The sequence below is a fragment of the Artemia sp. Qi Xiang Cuo genome, chromosome 8 (genome assembly GCF_049724085.1).
Source record: "Artemia sp. Qi Xiang Cuo chromosome 8, ASM4972408v1, whole genome shotgun sequence".
Classification (NCBI taxonomy): domain Eukaryota; kingdom Metazoa; phylum Arthropoda; class Branchiopoda; order Anostraca; family Artemiidae; genus Artemia; species Artemia sp. Qi Xiang Cuo.
In genome coordinates, this window is record NC_142801.1 from 31,595,865 (window position 1) to 31,617,260 (window position 21,396).

Genomic DNA, 21,396 nt, shown 5'->3' on the forward strand with positions numbered 1-21,396 from the left:
ATTGGGGGAGACCACTCTTATATACGCAATAATTTCTGTTCATTTTAAGTTCTAATGTTGCTTCTTACTTTCAGTTGAAAGTACTTGTTTTTTTTTTAATTTAATTTCTGATCGTGTTTTAAATAATGCTTGGAAATCCGGCACTCCCTTCATAGAAATGCCCCTTACCCCAAAGAAACATCCTCCACGGAAAGATTCTCCCAAGTAACCCCGTTCTCCAGCCCCCCTCCCCCCCCCACCAGAAAAAAATTCTTCCTGAAAATGTCTGTATACTTGCCAATAACCAATACAATATGTAAGCAATGGGCAAAGTTCATAACTTGCAGCCCTTCCCTTGGGAACTGTGGGGGATTAAGTTATCGTAAAAGACATATTTATTAGGTTTTCGACTATGCTAAACACAATGGCTATCTCAAAATTTTAATTGGGTGACTTTGAGAAAAAAATGAGCATGGGAGGGGGCCTAGTTGCCCTCCATTTGTCTTGGTCACTTAAAAAGGGCACTAGAACTTTTAATTTCCGTTCCAATGAGCCCTCTTACGATATTTTAGGACCACTGGGGCAATACGATTACCCCTGGGGAAAAAAAACAAATAAACACGCACCCGTGATCTTTCTTCTGGCAAAAAATGCAAAATTCCACATTTTTGTAGATAGGAGCTTGAAACCCCTGCAGTAGGGTTATCTCATACGCTGAATATGATGGTGTGAATTTCATTAAGGTTCTGTAATTTTTAGGGGGTCTTTCCCCCTTTTCTCGAAAATGAGCCAAATTTTCTCAGGCGCGTAACTTTTGATGGGTAAGATTAAACTTGATGAAACTTATATTTTTGAAATCAGAATTAAAATCTGATTCTTTTGATGTATCTATTGGTACCAAAATTCCGTTTTTTAGAGTTTCGGTTACCATTGAGCCGGGTCGCTCCTTACTTACAGTTCGTTACCACGAACTGTTTGATAAGGGGAAAAACGACGCAGCTAGAGGGATTTTACTCTATTTATAGAGATCAACCTCTTCAATGATGAAAATCACCAAAAATACTCCCAAAATAGGTGATGGGAAACATCTTTCAGTTTTGCTCAGAGATTTTCTGAGAAGTGGAAATTGAAAACGGCTTTGAATCAACATTTTCAGCTAGTGGCATCTGTATGATGATTAAGGATGGTTTCTGGGAAAAGAGCCTATTCTGTGAATAGTGTCTTGGTTTTGGCTGTTGCAGTTAAACGGTTCATGGCAATGAAAGTAAGTATAGAGCAATAAAGTCTTCATAGCAATATGTACATAAAAAGAACCTTTTAATGAAGAAATCAAACGGGTTAAATTCATTAAGCTTCAGGATAACCTCCAAAAGTAGTTAGCACAAGAAATTTTGTGCAATTTCATACAATGAGACAAAACACCTCCCAAAAAGCGAAAAGTCTTAATGAAAACTTACATCATGAAGTATAACATATCCCAGAATCATGTAGCAGGTGATTCAAGTCCCCATATACATAAAACAAAATTTTGTATTTTTCATGCGAAGCATGGTCAGATACGTACTTATTTGTTTGTTTTTTTTTGTCCTTTTTTCACCAGGGATGATTGTATAGAGCCAATAGTCGTAAATGTTTGGAGAGGACTCATTCGAATCGAACAAAGTCCCAGTGTCGTGTTAAATGAGCAAAATAGAACGGCCCAAAACATAGAGACAATTTCTGCTATTTTGTGCCGCAATTCACCACTGCCACTCGGCGGGGCATTCGTCTCTTAACATATATTAAATAAAAAAAACAAGTTTTTTTTAACTGAAAGTAAGGAGGGACATTAAAACATAAAACGAACATAAATTACTCCGTATATGAAAGAGGCTGCCCCTCCTCAACGACTCGCTCTTTACGCTAAACTTTTTTATTATTTAAAAAAATAGAGTTTGTGAGAAAGAGTCAAACTTTAGCGTAAAGAGCGAAACGTTGAGGAGGAAACAGCCCCTTTCATATACGGAATAATTTCTGTTCGTTTTAATTTTTAATGTCGCTCCTTGCTTTCAGTTAAAAAAAATGAAGAAAACTTTCAAGTTTTCAGTTGAAAACTTATTTTTTTTATTTAGTTTCTGATCGTTTTTTAAATAATGCTGGGAAATCTAGCACCCCCTTCATAGCAATGTCCCTTCCCCCATGAAAACTTAATCCATGGAAAAATCCTCCAACGTAACCCCCGACCCCCACCCCACACTGCCAGAAAAAATCCCCCCTGAAAACGTCTGTATGCTTCCCAATAACCAATACTAGAGGCTATGTAAACATTAGGTGAAGTTCATAACTTGCAGCCCTTCCCCCGGGGACTCTGGGGATTAAGTCATCCTCAAAGACATAGCTATTATATTTTTCGATCACGCTGAACAAAATGGCTGTCTCAAAATTTTGATCGGCTGACTTTGGGGAAAGAAATGAGCGTGGGAGGGGGCCTAGTTGCCCTCCATTTTTTGGGTCAATTAAAAAGGGCGCTAGAACTTTTAATATCCGTTCAAATGAGTCCTCCTGCTATATTCTAGGACCACTGGGTCGATACGATTACCCATGAAAAAAAAAAAATAAAATAAATAAACACGCATCCGGGATCTTTCTTCTGGCAAAAAAAATACAAAATTCCACATTTTGGTAGATAGAAACTTGAAACCTCTACAGCAGGCTTCTGTGATACGCTGAATCTGATGGTGTGATTTTCATTAAGATTATATGACTTTCAGAGGAGGTTTCCCCCTTTTTCGAAAATAAGGTAAATATTTCAGGCTCATAACTTTCGATGGGTACGACTAAACTTGATGAAACTTATATATTTGAAATCAGCATAAAAATCTGATTCTTTTGATGTATCTATTGGTATGAAAATGTCCGTTTTTAGAGTTTCAGTTACTATTGAGCTGGGACGCTCCTTACTTACAGTTCGTTACCACGAGCTGTTTGATCAATTCGATAATAAAAATGACCGACTATGATCTCTTGTTATGCCTCTAACATATCTTCTTATAAGGTGCTCCTTAAATTATGCTATAGGCTACTTATGATTCATTGTAATAAAAATATATTTATTCTTATTTCTATAATATTGCTATTTACATAAAAAAAAAATTATTCTTTCATACATTTTGACATCCATTCTCTTGTTTTAACCATGTAAATCGACAGCAGCCCCATACTTTGACAAAATGCTACTCAAAAGGTAGAATTTAACAGTTTAAAAACTGCTGCCTTCTACGTAATTTCAAAATTAATCGTAAAAAGCTACCAGGAGTTCAGATATAAAAATAATACAAGACAAATCACCAAAAAAAAAATAGGTTAATTTCTCATTTTGTAGCCATCAGATTAAACCAGCTGGAAGTTTTCATGAAGTGACGTTTGTTTCTTTTTTAATTTTCAAAATTTTTCATTTCAACCATTCTCTATTATAGCCCTAGAAAATGGGATAGTGCCACATATATCGTATAGCTTGTTGTTTATCATTCGATCAGTCAAAGGGGCATCTAAAATTATCCGTAACAATTCTTCTGGAAAACATTTAATAAATCTTCCTCTGTCTTCCAAAGCGCTCGAAGATCCAACGCTAAGAACCACCAAGAAGATCCGACCCGAAAACATTGTTGCCAATACAATTATTCGACCCGAAAATACAATGAACAATACAATTATTTGGGAGTCAGACAAGTTCAATTTTGTTTCTGTAGTCCCAAGTTTATTTAAATTTTTAACGTGAAAAGAAGACTTTCAACAACTTAGCTGACTTTATTAAAAACCTAAGATTCAGTAAAAAAAAATTAAAAAGGGGAAGCAACAGTCCTTCGATTGGTCACTTTAAAATTTATTCTAGTTATGAATCTGATCTTAAGCACTGGACCGCATGCCTATCATGTTGATGCTCTTTTGGTGGAACATACGAGCTTTACATGTTATAGGTGACATTTCGTCTGAACTCCTTGGGATCGCATTTTTGCAAAAATTTTAACTTTTACAAGAATTATTTTTTTTAATATATGGAAATAAAATTTGCACATTAGGGGGGTGGGGATAAAGTATAGCAAATAGTAACCTAGCCTAGGCACATTTTTTTGCCCCTTCAACCCCAAAAAACTAAAGTTTAAATCTTTGTCACGGAGTTAGCAACACCTCGCAAGCACTGGAAAGCTATTTTTATCGAACATCTCAGTCTTTCTCGACGCAGTCTTTCTCGCGTGTTTCTGGATTCTTAACAAGTACCATAGTCGATTCGCAGTGAATGAGGTGCAGTACGAATGTATATTTCTTAGATAAAACAAAAAAATGAAAATCATTCAGTAATGCCTTTCTAACAAAAGGTTACACCATTCGTGTTTACTGTTTTGGGGCACATGGTTAGATGTGGCTTTAAAAACTATGATGATCGCATAAAATTATATGTTCTTATGAGTGTTTTTATTTTCAGTATTTCGGTTTAATTTTTTTAGTTTAAAGTATTTTTCGTATTTTTCGGTTTAACGGTACATGGTTAAAACAAGAGAATAAATGTCAAAATGTGTGAAAGAATAATTTTTTTTATGTAAATAGCAATATTATAGAAATAAGAATAAATATATTTTTATCACAATGAATCATAAGTAGCCTATAGCATAAATTAAGGAGCACCTTATAAGAAGATACGTTAGAGGCATAACCAGAGATCATAGTCGGTCATTTTTTTTATGACTTGTTTAAGGTCATGAAATTAATAAGAACATTAGTACGAGAGTATCATAGGAATATTTAAAATTCCGAAACATATGACTATCTCACAGCTAAGTACAAACATTGACATATTTTGTCGCCAAACGGGTATACTCTTTTTAAAATCTTATTTCTAGTACAAAATCATCTGTCGTCTATTTCATCATGTATTTTACACTCTGGACAGCTGGTGTCTGGCAAAAATTCACATAGCAGACATAGGACAGCATTTGTACAATTTAAGAAGCTCTCTCATTGGCCATTTGGGTATTAGTTCGTACCGGACTCGAGTAATAATTCTTCGGGGTAATCGTAATTTTTATGATGTCAAACTATGTACGAAAAAAGGGATATACGGTTTATGCCACGATAATTGCTTAGGATTTAAGTACCTTTGTGTCATTGCTTTGGATGCGATCTAAACTTCCCAGAAGTCAATAACTCCTTAGACAAGTGGTATGAGCTGAATTGTAAGGGTCGTCATGAGAAAGCGGAAATAGATTCTTACAAATTTCTGGTGGAATCAAGGTTTTTCGTTTGACTTACAAATCCAGACAGGTTTCTATGTAATAGGTTAAAAAATTATTTAGTTTATTACCAAAACAATTCTTTTATTAGGTTTCATTATTCTTTCATTTTTACTTTGTGAAAAATATTACTCCTCTGAAAGAAAGTATACAGAATACAAGCATATATACGAAAACTAAGTGGAGACTACACGTGAATGTAATGCAAGGCCGTATCCAGGGGGGGGGGGTTACCCGTTTTGAACCCCCCCCCCCCCCGAAATTTTTGACCGAGTCGAAAATAAGTCGAAAATTAGTAAAACCTAGGTAAAAATCAGTAAACTTAGTCGAAAACTGAGTCAAAAATTACTAACCCCCCCCCCCCGAACAAGTCAAAAATTAGTAACCCCCCCCCCCCCCGAAAAAAAATCCTGGATCCGCCCTTGATGTAATGTATATACTGCAAATCTATGTGCATACTAGAATGTGCCAAAAAGTTAAGTCCCCCGGATTTTTTTAAACCATTTATTTTTGCCCCCGGCTTTTGTTTTAGTTTTATATTGGAAAGTATTTTACTTAGAGTTTATAATATATAACCATTATTAAGTCTGAAACATATTCAGAGTGTGTATTAAAAGCTTATTTTTGTTTGCTTCTTGAAATCAGTTTTTTTTTAATTTCATTCTTTTTTTTAGGATGCAAGGGAATGCGTAACGACCGAGTTAAAGAAAACTTTTATTGCTTTCAAAGTAGCCTTCGCCTATAAATGGACGAATAGAGCAGAAGTCTTTATTGAAAGGCAATCGAAAAAAAAGATTAAACTGTTTCCTTGTGAATACAATATCTTCGAGCAGGATGAGTCTGTTACGCAAAAATCTGTTTGTAGTTAGAAAGCATTGCAGTTCTATGCGTTTGAAATACAAGACATCTCTGCAGCAATGGAAAGAGATTTTTCCTGAAGCCTATGATTAATTTACAATTTAAGCAACCTAGTACAGAAGGTTTACTCGTTGCAATCTGAATCTGAACCCAGTGCTAACCCAAATCTTATCCTACACACTAGGAAAAAGGTTCCCTCCTTCTTGGAGCCTGTTGGATATACAATTAGGTTTGCCAAAACGAGGGAAACCCCTAAAAGTAAACCGACCTTGATGAAGGTTACTTTCACTGTAATGAACAGCAAGTAAAGAATCACACTAAGTAGAGTAAAGGTAAAGAAAGAAAAAGGAAATTTTGATAAAAAAAAAATTAACAAATTTGGGGAGAAAGATGAGCAAGTTGTAACATTTTAGGTCGAACATTGAGAGCATATGCAGTAGCCTATTGTATGTCCTCCTCCTTCCTATATCCCTCAAAAACAGTCATCCCGAGAACTGCTCAGATCGAATCAATCTCTATAAAATATTTGAAGAAAGCTCTTTTAAAAACAAATCATGAGTTCTGATGCCCTTTATTATGAATCCGAAGTGGTCAAAGGATACCCTGGCCCCCTCTTTCAATTTTTAGCAAACTGCCTTATCGTGGTAAAACATAACGTGAAGCTGAAAGCTGAAAATCAAAATAATTATTTCATCTAGAAACACTAGAATAAACTTATATATCTGGAGGCAGACTCATGCAAATACTCCGAACCGAAAGAGCTCAAAACTACGTGAAAATGCTCAGTCTGTATTTAAGATTAATGTATATATTTTTGAAGAGAAGCGCTTGTTACGTCTTTTAAAAAGCGCTATTTTACTGATATTCAATCCAATAGAAATTTTATTGTTAAATAGATTTCAAAGGTATTTGGTATATTAGTAACCTGAAATTACCAACTGGCTATAGTAGTTGCACTCTAAAATATTTTCAGGTAAGCACTAGTCAGACTTCAGCGTAAAAGGCAAGGCGCGGTAGGAGGGCGAAAGATCCAACCATTTATAGTGTGATTTTTCAATCATTTATAGGGTAATTTCTGGTCGTTTTTGGTTCAATGTCACTGTACCTTTATTTTTGTCACTGAAAAAAATCTCATTAAAAAACATTTTTTTTTCTTATTTTACCTTTTTTTTACAAGCCCTGGTTCGAAAGCCCCTACAATAATGCATGCACTAATGTAATATCTAAAAATAGTGAACGTTCATGTATGAATTAAACAGAGTAATCTAACTTGAAAATTTCCATTTCATATTATGCTCAATCTTTAAAAACTTTATTAACCAAACTGGTATAAATTCCCCACTTTGTTAATTGACAATGTACAGCTTACAGACCCTAAAGTCGCAAACAGGACTTGTAACCTCATGAAATATAAAGATCGATTAAATAATTATATATATATATATATATATATATATATATATATATATATATATATTTATGTAAAACTAAATGCTTAATTTTAATGTTGTGACCAATTTTTAGTTATACCGGAAACAAATACCTCTATGTCTAATATGTCGGCTTAGTTAATATTACCTTTGCAGTTGGAATTTTTCTGAAAAGCCTTTAAAAAATCTGCATACTGATTTAAAGTCTTCCCCCCCCCCCATAAGCTCGTGTATTCAAACAAAATGTTCACTTTTCAAAACTTGTGTGAGCTGATAGTTCCTCAATTATCACGGTCTTTTCTAATAGGGGCTTCTATATGTTGCATTGCAGTCTTTAAACATAAAGAACAATCAGTTTGGAAGGAAAAAAACTTTCTAGTTCGCTTAATTTTAAATGTCAGTTACTTCCAGGATTGTCTTCTGCAGTATTGTAATTTCATTTAGCTCCAAGAGAAATATTCCCGCTTTTTAATAGTAAACGGAAGTTTTACGAACGTTTTAAAGTCCCAGTTCTTGGAAGAGAGGGGTTAAGAAAGGGTTGTAAAAACTAGATACGGTTCCCTTTCATTAACTTCGCTCATTCTGGAGAGAGACTCGAAGAACTGGAAATGAGACACTCACATATAATAGTAGGTCATTTACAACTGTTTCCACCAATATGAGGTCATGGAAAAACGCAGGAAGTAGGACCAGAATTGGTAGGAAAGAAGATATAATCTTAAGACTGTCTACTTTATGGTAGGAGAATGGGTAATATGACAGACAACAGAGGAATAATTTTAGTATAAATGACACGTGGTCTCTAGATAATCAAGCTTTTCGGTATGTGGAAATATAAGAAGTTCAAACCATTATTCAATGAGGTTGAAACCGTTATTTGGTATGCAACCAATGTTCTTTTTACAATTTGGAAAATAATAACGTTTGTGTGAGTTGGATTCCTATGCCAACCTAGGCTACCCAAGTCAAGAGAACGAGTATGAAAGTCTTTAAAAGGTTACTTATAAAAAAAAGCTCTGTTTTTATGATGTCCTGTAATGGGAGGGCTGTTATGCTTTTAAAAATATAGGAAATTTTAGACAGCTGCTGAATTTTCTTTTCTCAATTCGTTTTGCATTTACTAACTTTTAGCGAAACTCTTCGCTATATATTTTTGTATCCTGCCCTTGTGATTTTTTGAAAAATAGCCTAGAAGTCATGAGAACGCTTCTGACTTCAAAGGTTTATGGAACATTAGTAATATTTTCTTTCATGTTTTATTTACCCTAAGATACCCACAGTCTGTAGATAGGGTTAATTAAAACCAGTAAAATCTTACCTGTATGGAGTCTTGTATGCTGCTGAACATGACTAAGCTGCTTGAATCGCCTATCGCAGTAAGAACATCGGTAAGGCTTCTCTCCTGTATGAACGCGTATATGTTGAACAAGTTGATGATTTGAAGAAAAAGACTTGAAGCATTGATTACATTGATGTGGTTTAGGCTCTGCTCTATGAAGGTCTCTTGCATGGAATTGCATTGCAGATTTGGCCATGAATATCTGAGATGTAATAAGTATTAAACACTGCGATAGTAAGCCCCTTTGAAATTATAACCAACTTATGCACCTTTTAAGCATTCTTTTTCTAAAGCTTTCTCTTCTAAAGCTTTTATTTTTCAAAAAATGTTGCCTTTTTCTTTCATGCACAGGGAAAGTTACTTCTCAAAAAAATCATTTGAAAACTTTTCCGAATTCCCTTCTTACAAGCTTTTAACCGAACCAAAACGAGCTTGGGTGCATTTTCTTACACCTAATAAGAATAAAAAATGGCTACTTCACTGGCCATTTATTTATTTTATAAACTATGGAAACTCATTGCATTGTAAAATTACCAATGGCCATCACTGTAGCACGATGGTAGCTTTATTTTTCCTATTTTATTTCAACCCCTCCATTTTCTTCATCATTCATAATATAATTTTAAAATAACAAATGGTTTTATAATGTTTTTTACACACACACAAAAAAAAAAAAAAAAAAAAAAAAAAAAAAAAAAAAAAAAAAAAATGTCAGTTGGTTCTGTTACACCTACTACAGGTTTACTTTGATGTGACATGATCATTTTACAGAAATTTTAGTCTCAACGTATATAATTTTATACAGTATAATTTTTGTCCCCATTAGCATGTCGGAGGAATTTAATTTCTTCCAGCAGATTAGAACACTTATCGTTCTTTTCAATCTAGAAAACCGGTTTTCAGAATTCATAATTTTGAACAATACTTTCTCTCCCCTCTCTTTGGCATTTCATGGCCACCCTCACAAAATCGAATTAAAAAGAGAAAAAAAAATGTTAATCATCAGGCGCGGGAGGAGCAGAAGTGCGCATTTTTTTGTGTAGAAAAATCCTGATTGGATGATCGATCTTTTTTTCTGGACGTAGAATAAATCGGCAACTTCTCCATTACTCAATTTCTGATCTGTTATGTATTAATCTTTTTTTGTTTTGTTTTTTAAGCATAGAGAAACAAAATTCGTATAATTTTGTGTTGTGCGATAGGTGACCGACATCAACGTTGGTTTATTCAGGGGTTAAGTTTATGGTTTTTGTCCTAAGAGTTTTGTAAATGGATGAAGGATAATGTAATCTCTTTCACGGTTATTTGAGGATATCTATAGTTTGAAATGTCTAATTAAACAAAATACCTATGATTTTGTTGTATCATTTAATTATACAAGATTATAGTACTGGAAATTTGTATTGTATTTAGGGTCATAGAAGGAGAGTAGACCGGTTGAAGCTGCCTCAGGTACCCTGTCTAGGGGTTTTACTGCCAAGATTTTTTTTTAACAACTTCGTTAGTCCTTTGCTAGTTCATTTTTTTCGGTGGGGGGGGGGGGCTAATTTTAACCAGGCGCTACCAACATTAGCCGCGGTCTGAATGCAGTAAGTGTGCCCATCTAACCAATATTCCTAGAATTATTTCTATCCAGTTAAATATAAGCCCTTCACATTGAGAACTTCAAATATGATTAAAACATGGCTTTAACCCATTGAATAAAAAATTGGTACTCCTATGTTAAACGGACTCTTTTATATAGTGCTAGTTTGGTTAATGCCAATGAAATAAAATAAAATAGGATGAATATATAATAGTTTAGAAACGAATTTGGGCTATATATTTGCATATTAGGGTGGGGGTGGGGGGTAAAGCATGGCGTATAATATTACGTAACCTAACCTAACCTAAGTACCTTTTCCAACCCTAAACCCCAAAAAACAACAGTCTAAATATCGTATGCGCAATGAAAACCACGCTATACATTGTATTACCCTATAGAGGTGTCTTGAATTAACCCATCAAAAACAGGTTTTTCTTGACTGGTTTCCATTGCAGTATATAAAAGAACCCGTTTAACATAGGAGTACCAAAAAATGCTTCACATATTTTTGAAAGCCACGGGGGAGGTTTGGAGCTCGGACCACCGCCAAACAAAATACGTAAGGCAGTGTTTAAGCACATATTGATTTCTAAAAGATTATTTTCATGATCACCCCTTCCTCTGTAACAAGCTGGGTCTCTACAGAAACGGTATTTGAGCAGCATTGCTATGATAACTATTGTGTACTTTCTACAATAGAAACGAAAAAGGTAAAGTGTCAAAATTTTACCACAAATAAACAGAAGTATTGACAATTATACGTATTAAGGGCTCAGACCTGAAGTATTTAAAAATACCGGAAAAGATACATTTGTATAATATGTAGAGAAGTCGTTTTAATCATTAGGTCACGAAAATTTTGTATGTTAAAGCCCAGCTCTTACACTTTTTTTCCTTTTTTTCTGATTTGGCATTTATTTGTGTACTTTCATCTCTGAACGTTTTATAAGGTTCTGCTGAATGTTTACATACCATAAATATAAAAGTGCATGAATGCATCCATACGTGCATACGTGCATAGATAAACTTATTCCATAATGTGTAAAGAAAACAGTTATAATTTTAAGATTGTAGTTCTGAGCTGGGATGCATACAAGAATTTACGTTGGGGAGGATTCAAAATACCTCTTCCCTTCCAAAAAAACATGAATTTTAGAAAAAAAAACTTAAAGAAAATATGGGAGAAATCTTAAAAATATTAAGGGGATGGGGTCCTGAGCCGATAGTATCCCACACGTGTGCACATGGTTTGATGCATAAATGTTTATTATACTGATAAGCTAGTCATTTTCAATTTTTTATTACTTTATATAAAGGAAGCTATGCGACCTATTTTCACCTAAATGACATTACAATGGATTAAGCTATTTTGTATTCGAGAAAGAGAAAAGATGAAACTTCAGACACATCTTAACAACAATTTAACTTACCTTTGGACATGAACATTTTATTCTACTATTCTCTGAGGGAGGAAATCTAAGGTGAAAGTTAGTTTTTAGCCTCGTAAGTTTTACAAATATCAATTGTAGATTCATTCAAATTTTACGAATGATTTATTGAAATGTTTTCCACCGGAGAAAATTTTATTTGATGTAGGAAAATGTTGGGTGGGGAGGCAATTCCTCCAATGCTCTTCCCTTTTATGTCACCCTCTGCTTTGGTTCATGGTTACATAAAAATTTCTGTATAATTGATAAAATTTTACCAAAGTTTCGACATTGGAGTTTTTGAGAAGGTTTAGCCGAAGATTTTTCTTGTAAGTCTGAGAGGAATTCGTTCTTACAAAGAACTGTAAATTTGGGGAATAATGAGATTTTATCAGAATTTTATATCCTACGGTCTACAGTTTGTACGTATGTTATAAAAAAAATCACTTTGAACACCTTATAAAATTACTTGTAATAAATCCTTTCATCAACCTTACAAGTAGGGGACAATAAAATCTTACAAGTAGGGACATTCCCTTTTCATGGTAAGATTGGGGGGGGGGTGGCTTGTATATTGATCAAATGAAAAAAAGCAAAATAAAGCAAGAATATTTGAAACCATTTAAAAAGAAAGAAAGTAGTTGAAAGGATTATTGACAAAGAATACAAGTCTGTGAAAAAGGTAAAAAAAATGTTTGATAAACGTTGCTACATAGGCGTTACATAAAGGCGTTACTACATCAAGTGATCCAAAACACGTACTTTTCCTTAGCTAAGTTAAATGTTAAAATACTCACTATATTCCACGAAAAAGACAAATAAAGTAAAATAAAGAGAATTTTTCTGTCAAAGCATCTACTAACTTAATCTCATTTCTTTTTTCCAATTAGGCTGAGAAAACAAAGCAAAAATCAATAGTGGGAAAATGGAAAAAGATGGGAGATCTAAGATTAACCCTTTGGAAAAGGAAATGATATACGAAAGAGAAAAGAAGTGCATTCGTTTCAAAGAAGTTTATGAGGCGAAATGAGCTTATAGACTTGGAATGAATTGAAATGAATCAGAAAGAGTGAAAAAGATTAATTAAGAATTGCTCAGCTGTTGGAAGATGCCGATTTGCAAAGAAAATTTTCAAAATCAAATAGCAGGGAGGGGTAAGCAAGTTTAGCAAATTTTGGATGGTATTACGTTGGTCTTTTCTGAAATACTTGTCCTAAATAACTTAGATAAACGGTCCTAAGAAAAAAAACCTTTAAGCAGGGTCGACAGTGCGTTGTTATATTTGGAAAAAAAATCACTAGCTGATTATAAACAAAACCTCCAGACACTGATCCATTTAACATAGATATCAAATTGATTGAAGCCATTAGTGCATAAATGAAAAAAATCAGTGAATTGAGGAAAACGAGTTAAGAACATCAAGTTATGTAAAACACAAACAATCGGTTTTGCGTCACTCATTTTCGCTTATATAATTAGATTATCTAAAAAAAGTATTTTCTATTCTTTTTCCAATTCTGAAAACGAGTTGAAAACAATGTGTTTTATATTTATCATTTTTGACATTTTAGCCTTCTGATTTTATTATCACGAAATTTTGTTTATTCTTATGCGGACATTTATAGACTTCATATACCCACTACTGTGCCCTCTCGGTTGTGATACGATCAGTACATGATAAAATCTTGATGCGATATTATTGCGTTGTTTTTATTGTATTTTACTTAATTAAAGCATGAGAAGTTTCAAGAAATGTTGTATTATGGCATTGTTATCAGAATAAAATTTGGAACCAATTGTTATCAGTTAAAATTTGGAATTAATTGTATGTTCGGAAGTGGTCGAAAAATGGTTCACCGATAAAACAAATTTATGTAATAAACAGAAACAAATAGTTGGTGAGTTGAGAAAAACGAGTTTAAAATGGAAAAAACTTTAAACTTTCAAACACTGAACATAGCGCATGGTCATGTTTAAGAACTGGTTTAAAGAACTTATTTTAGAAGGTTTACACAATCATTATTGTGTATAGCGATCAAAATCCAGCAGCCTATTTAGATGCATGACGGATTTACTAAATAAATTTGCGCTTCCATTTTCCTTCGGATGGTTCCAACCAGGGCCGTATTCAATATTTTTTTCTGGGGGGGGGGGGGGGTGCAAAAATATTTTTTTTTGGGGGGGGGGGGGTACACAAATTTTTTAAAAATATATCAAAAATTTATATATATTCGTTTTCGTTACGTTTTTACGAGTCGGACCAACATTTCGGAAGGGGGAGGAGAGGGGTTTAAACCCCCTAATCCCCCTGGATTCGGTCTTGGTTCCAACATACCTGGGTTTCATTGCGAAGAGTGCAAAAATATGGAATATTTCTATCCAACTTTTAGCTTAGAAAATAAGTAAGGCGAAGAGACAAAAAAAGATACCTTGCAGTTAAAGTTACATTTTCGATTATGAAATAAAGTACACTTTAGATATATTAGCACTGATCATCGAAATTCAGCCATATTTCATGCATCATGAAAAAAAAAACATTTACAGATCTCAAACAACTTATTTTTAATTGTTTTATTTTACTGATTTCAAGTTATTGACTGGAATCCAGTTCCAACACATTAGTCTGTCAAATACAGACTATAGAGGCATATGGAAGATTTTTAAAATGACTCTTCGTAAATTTTGCTTTTATGATTTTTTTTGTCTTAAATGCAACTGGAATAATAATTGTTTTTTCTAATTTAGTTTTTTTTTTTTTTTTTTTTTTAGAAAGGCCTCTTTAGACTTATTATATATTTATTGTTAGATTACAAAATTATTTTGGTCAACTCGGCTGCGCTAATTAAAAAGGATGTATGAGACTTTTTTTGAAATCACAGTTTTACCGAGTGAGCTCTATTGATTCGTTTAATCCATTTTCTACAATCTTATTCGGTTCTTAAGATATAGAGATATTTCTCCTCTTTTAAAATGCGTTGATGTCCTCTTATATCACTCATAGCTCTAGTTCGAAATCGTAACTTTTGATGTCAACATGTTTTTACTCTATATCTTGGATCTCAAAGAAATTCTTACTTTTATAAACAGCTACTTATTGAGAGGATTCAAAGACCCAAAACGCATTTTTGGTATATTGTATTAATTAGTATATTTTAGGAAATGTTCTTGTGAGCGTATAATATTGTGAGTCAATCAAGGACTTGGGTGCTAAAACTTCAAAAAATAGACTTAGCCAGACGAACTTCTGAAATTGTAGACCATGGAAAGAGATGTAGCTAAATTTAAATAGCAGTAAACTTAATAAATATAAATCTAGTTTAAGCCTGTAAGAGAGTTTATAAGAAAAAAAAGCTTAAATGATTCCCTGAGCTATACTTGATACCCTTTGAAGAAGAAGAAGACAAACAACTCTTCGACGCTGAAATTGATAAATTTTAAACGATAAGCTGTTCTGCCAATATATTAAAGTTACTAATATTTTCCTGACTTTGGAGTTATCAATCAAAAAGTAAATTTTTAGTTTGGGTTTAGTTGTATTCTCTCCTTAACCTGAGTAGTTCGAAAAATTTTGGCAATACTTTGCTGCATGGTAATTTTTGAATAACCATTATGGCTATGGTTAAGGCTATGCTTATGGTTATGGTTATGGCTTATGGCTGTAAGAAATATAAAGATTATTTGTTATTCCAGTCCCTGTCTGTTTCCAAGTTTTACTTGGAAAGGGGGGATTAAATGGGGCAATATTTCTTTCTTCATCATTTTAAACTATAGATTTTCTATTAGAAACATCCTTTTTTGGGATAGAGCCAAAAGGGTGATAATAAGTAATGGCAGAAAAGTCATATTTCACGTTTAGCTTTCAGAGCCACACCTATTCAGAAAACTAATTCCTTATAACTTAAGCCCTTCATTGTAATCATCTTTCAGTGAGGATTTTTATCGCAGATGGATCTTTAGTCTTTACATTTTTGAAATCTTGGCATAAAATCTTTCTAAAACTTAGAGTAATTAATTTCTAACTGTCAAAAATGCGGAAAGGGTGTCAACTTTACTTTGGAAAAGTGCCAGCTTTTCTTTGAAAGTTTTAATTTCTAAAGTAAGCCTGTCAAATCGAAATTTTCGATAATTTGAGTTTGTCAGTATGTATAAAAAGTAACGATTTTCCCCATTTTTATGTTGTTTAAGTATTCTACTAAAACGAGCAAGCACTACAAAAATCTTTGGAATAAAAGTTTTAGATTTTTAGCAAGTTAGAGCCATTACAGTTTTGAAATAAACTGTGTACAACTGGAAGTACAAAGAAACTAACATAATATGTAAAGTGAAAATTTGGAATAAACAAACATCGGTATGAAATAGTAGATATTTTATTCTGAAGTTTTTCAGTTCAGCTTTCAGTTTTGAAGTTTTGAAGTTTCAGTTTTCAAATCTAGGTCACGCATAAATTTACGTTCAAATCCTTTTATTCGCTGCTTCTAGCTGTAGAAGAAAGGCAAAATATTATTGCTTCCAATTGTAATCTTGACAATGATGGTTCGCGTGGTTTAGTTCCAACCAATGTGTAAAGATGACTAGAAAAAAGTGAGGAAATATATGTAAGTTGTATGCCACTTTTGGGGTTATGCTTCTTCCCATTTGTCACAAGTGATAATTCGAATCAAGGTTTTTCCTCTTTGCTTTAACTTTTTCGGCTATTTGATGCTATATTAATATGAGGACTCTTCTATAATTCGATATCTTATAAAACTTTGGCTTTAACAGACTTTTTCATTAAATTATAGCTATGCCTATGAACTTGAATTCACCACAGGTCAGTGCTGGTTGTATTATGTAATGTTATTATAATATCTTTTTTCATATCCCGTTTAAATTTCATGTGTTTTTCATACATTAGCTGCAACACGGCTTAGTTGTTTACTAAAAGTCTCACAGCTACTAAATCGATTTTGTCAAAAACTTTTTTATTCCTTTATATTATATAAGATGCACTAAAACTCCAAAAAAAGTTATTAACTGAAAGCCATGTTGGAGAACTAGTCACATCAGTATATAGTTTAGCGTCTGGTTTTTGGTATATTTTTTGGTTTTTGGTATAGCCTACTATGATTTTATCTGGGAAGATGGGTTGCTTGCTACAAACTGACGTAAGATCAGAATATAAGTTTTTGGTATATTCTTTTCTTAAGAAATCTGAAGCAGATAATTTCCCGTTCATTGTTTGTGTGTATGATTAGGGTAAAAAGTAATCTGGATTTACAACCAAATGATTGCATCTGTAGTGCAACATCCTTCTTCTTTTTAAAAGGGAGGTTAGGGGAAAAAATGGTATCTTCTACCCCCAAAAAAACTGTCATAAGTGTTCAAAGTTTATTAAAGCAGAGTTGCTAACGCCAAACTAAAAAAGCTTTCTAAGATAATCATGCACTTTCTAAGGTTATTAAATGCTTTACTCCATTCATGAGAAAACAATCAGTTTTTGAAAGACAAATTTCTACTTTATTGTTTTAATCAGACCAATGGAAGGGGTGAGGTTATTGGCCTTCCTTTAAGAGGAAGGGTAAGATCAGAATAGAAAGCTGTTGGCAGATTGTCTTTAAACTTTTTGAATGATATTTACGTCTTTTTATCAAAATGTGATTAAAATACTCTCGAGCTGATGTCCATATTCAGATACTCCTTTCTCGATATATTTATTAAAAAAGGACATGGCATCTAACAAAAAATATTAATAGTTTTAGAACCATAAGTTTATGTTAAATAATTATTTGTAATAAAAAAAACTTAAAGCAAAAGAACAATTTTTTAAGACTTGGTTTGGAAATTTTCTTAAATATAATAAGTCTGTTTGAGAACAAAAATGCATAGGTTCCATCATGGATGCACCCAGAAATCGTTGTGGGGGATCTTAAACCAAAGACTTCATTGTTGAGGTTTTTTTTCACACTATTTTGTGTATTTTTTTATCTCTTCTTTTATAAATGTGGGGAGAAAAAAAAGAAAAAGTAATAAAAATCAAATAAAATTAAGACATATACCCAGGAGGAAGCAGGCTACCAGATTTCAAATCCCTCTACCCCCCAAAAAATCTGATTCATAAATAGGTGTAGAAAATGCAAACAAAATGGCCCTTTAGCCCCCCTCCCTTTTCCTCCCTCAAAATCTGTTGTAACCCCCCGACAAGAATTTTTTTGGCAACCTTCCCTCCCTCTCCAAGAAAATTCCGGAAACTATTCCGATATTATTGATCAAAGGGCATCCTTGGGTAGCAAATTTGTAAATTCCAGCAGTTCTTTTGAAGAGTAAAATAAGCGATTACAATTAACCTAATAATATGTTTGTCTGTGGTATCTAGGGCACTTTTTCTTAACATGAGGCTAATCTAAGCTGAAAAACCTTAAGTTCCCTCCCCAGTATTTGCATCCCAGAACCCTATCTCTCTTTTTCATAGCAACGTTTGTGAAAACCAAATGTTTCTCATCGTGCAAGGTCCGGACACTCTTTGTTTCAAAGCAGCTTGAATACAGGCAGCTTGAATTCATTAGGGAAGCTAATTTGCATTTGGGGGAAGTGCATTTTTTAAAACGTCCCCCCATCAAAAAATTGAAGATTTTTTCGCCCACAACAAGAAAGAATAGGGGTAAAAGAATTAGCTATTCGTAACACATCCAGGAAAAATTGTAAAAATTTAATGGGTTGTACAACCCCGTGGGACTATGATATTCAACACGATTCTCACGGATATAATATGAGGATTTTGCTATGCATACTGTACTGTCAGGGCAAAAACAATTCCTTTTTTTAAGATGAACTTTGGAGAACTACTTTTCATTCAGTTCTAGATAGGTTAGGATTAGTCTTCAGTAAATTGTAGAGTTACTTCTCACAATAGATAAACTGGATATATTCATAAATTTAGAAATTTGGACAAGTTGAATGGTATGGCAGATTTCAAAGACATACTCAGAAATCCACTGCTGAGGGGTTTAACTACCTTCGGTAAGGTGTCCAACTTTTTTTCCAGAAAAAGTTTTTTTGTAAACTGATTGGAAATTAATGACAACAATTGTTGAATTTTCGTGACAAAAATAAATTGTGGGGAGAAACTGCCAGTGATTTTGATTGAAAGATAAAACAGAAGGCAGCAGGAAAAACTAAACTTTTGAATTTCTTCATTTAAGCAATAATCGTAAACAGCTTTGCATTTTCAAGTCTTGTATTTTATTTTCACGCAAATTTTGAACCTTTAATGATGTTTTATGTCGTAACTTATATTCAGCCGTAATATGTGCCTAAATGTGCAGGGGTTTTCAGACTGCTTCACTACCAATTGGATCTATTAATTAAAAACACAAGCTTTTAGTTTCATTTGAGAGATTCTAGCTAAAAAAAAATTTGCAATTTAGAGAACTTTATTCCCGGGTTTCAATAAAGAAAACTGAAGTTAGCATTTCAGCTTATTTTTGTTGTTGAAAATCCTAAGCAGACAAAACAGGAGGAATCCATTCTATTTTATTTTCATTGAGCCTTTCTCTTTTGACGCAGGACTTTTAGTTTTAAAGGGACTAAAACCCAATGGTCCTCCCCAAAATAGCCATATTCAACATACATCACAAATAATGTTTAATAAATAATTTAATGCTTATTTGTTTCCAGTTTTTCCATAGACTCTAAGACACCCAAAACCTTTTCTGACATAAAACGTCTGAAAACGGGAAATGGACTACTAATCTTGTCGTTTGAAAGTTTTCAAGAGTCAGAATTTGAGTCAAGTTGCTAATTTTACAAGGGGTTTGTCAACCAGAAAAATATTCAACTTTTCTTAGAGTTTGTTGATGGGAATTTTTTAGAAAAAGAGTTGGAAACGATTGATGAACTTCTGCATTTCTTTTTCAAAAGTTGAGAAAAACTTTAACTTGAGCTATTAAGATTTCTCGTTCCTCCAGTTTTCAAGTAAACTAAAAGAAACAATATTTAGCTAAAAGTCAGAACGAGAGGCTATTTGATTCCAAACAGAAAATTAAATATTATTTATAGTTCGTAAGAGACCACTGATTAATATTGACGTCCATAAGCTTTCCATGTATGTATACTATCCGTGTAAAAGGGACACTATCAGGTAAAGTGAGAGAGAGATAGAGAGAGAGAGGGAGAGAGAGAGAGAGAGAGAGGGAGAGAGAGAGAGAGAGAGAGAGAGAGAGAGAGAGAGATAGAGAGAGAGAGAGAGACAGAGAGAGATAGAGAGAGAGAGAGAGAGAGAGAGAGAGACAGAGAGAGAGAGAGAGAGAAAAAATAAAATGAAGAGAGAGAAAGAGATGGGGGACATGGTACACTCTAAGGCTCTAGTAGAAAATATAGTATAAGGGGCAAAACTTGTAGAAAAGGGGTAAAATAGCGTTTTATTGCTGTTCAGCCCGTCTAGGACAATCCTAGGTCTTATGTCCCTGTAAAAAAGGCTAAAATAAAGTGTCTAGATTACATAGTTTATGGATTGAAGACTTTTTCATTGACAATATGTGATAAACGATGACAGTAATATAGCGTTCATCGTTTGAGAAAATCTGAATACCGCGCTTTATGTTCTTGTTGTATGCTCTGTGAAAAAAAACTGACTAAATAAAGAAGTATTACTGCCTTGCACCATTCACAGGCATATTAAAAAAAACATAACAGATTTACATAACCGTTAAATTGAATTAAAAATACCTTCCGAAAAAGTAAGGTAAATAATGATAAAAGAGACTACGGCCCTTAGCTGTAAAAAACCCATGTTTTTTTTTATTGAAAGTGAGGAGCAGCATTAATACTCAAAACAAATAGAAATTATTCCGTATAGGAAGGGGTTCCCCCTACTCAATAACCTGTTCTTTACACTAAAGCTTTTAGCACTTATACAAAAGGTTCCTATTCTAATCGTTCTTTAAAAATTGGGACAAACAGTCAAACTTTAGGTAATACGAAGCTTGACGAATCTTATATATTTGGAATCACCATAATAAGCTAATTCTTTCGATGTATCTAATGATGTCAAAATTCTATTTTTTAAAGTTTCGGTTACTATTGAGCTGAGTTGCTTCTTACTTACAGTTCGTTACCACGAACTGTTTGAAATGGACCTGTAGAATTTCCTCTTAAATACATGTTATAGTTTCAACTTCCTATTTTACACATTCTTCCAGACGTATGCCAAAAAGTTATCACATTCCTTATGAAGCATTGAGACAAAAAAAAGAGAATCAAGTGTTGCGGTATCTTGGACCACATAGTGAGAAAAGATATTTTAGAAATCCTACACAAATTTCAAATCTATATCAGAAGGGTTAAGTAGCTAGTAATGACTGGCATTTTTATTATTTTTTATTGCCTGCATTGTCTATTCATCGCTAAAAAGCGTATCAACGCTTAACAATGGAAAAAAGTAATTTCATCATGTACTATTAGGGTTAAATTGTACAGCATATTTTCAGGGTTATTTTAGCCTTTGCTACAAGAAAATTAAAGTACCTGCCCAAGA

The 21,396-nt window shown here is 33.4% G+C and overlaps 1 protein-coding gene across 1 annotated transcript in view; it reads right to left on the reverse strand.

Moving 5' to 3' along the window:
* The window catches only part of dati (zinc finger protein datilografo), a 264,856-nt gene that overhangs the window by 119,386 nt on the left and 124,074 nt on the right, over positions 1-21,396 (reverse strand). The window contains exon 3 of the mRNA XM_089093362.1: positions 8,853-9,075. Within this exon, the coding sequence (XP_088949488.1) occupies positions 8,853-9,075 (223 nt within the window). The remainder of the gene's footprint in view (positions 1-8,852; positions 9,076-21,396) is intronic.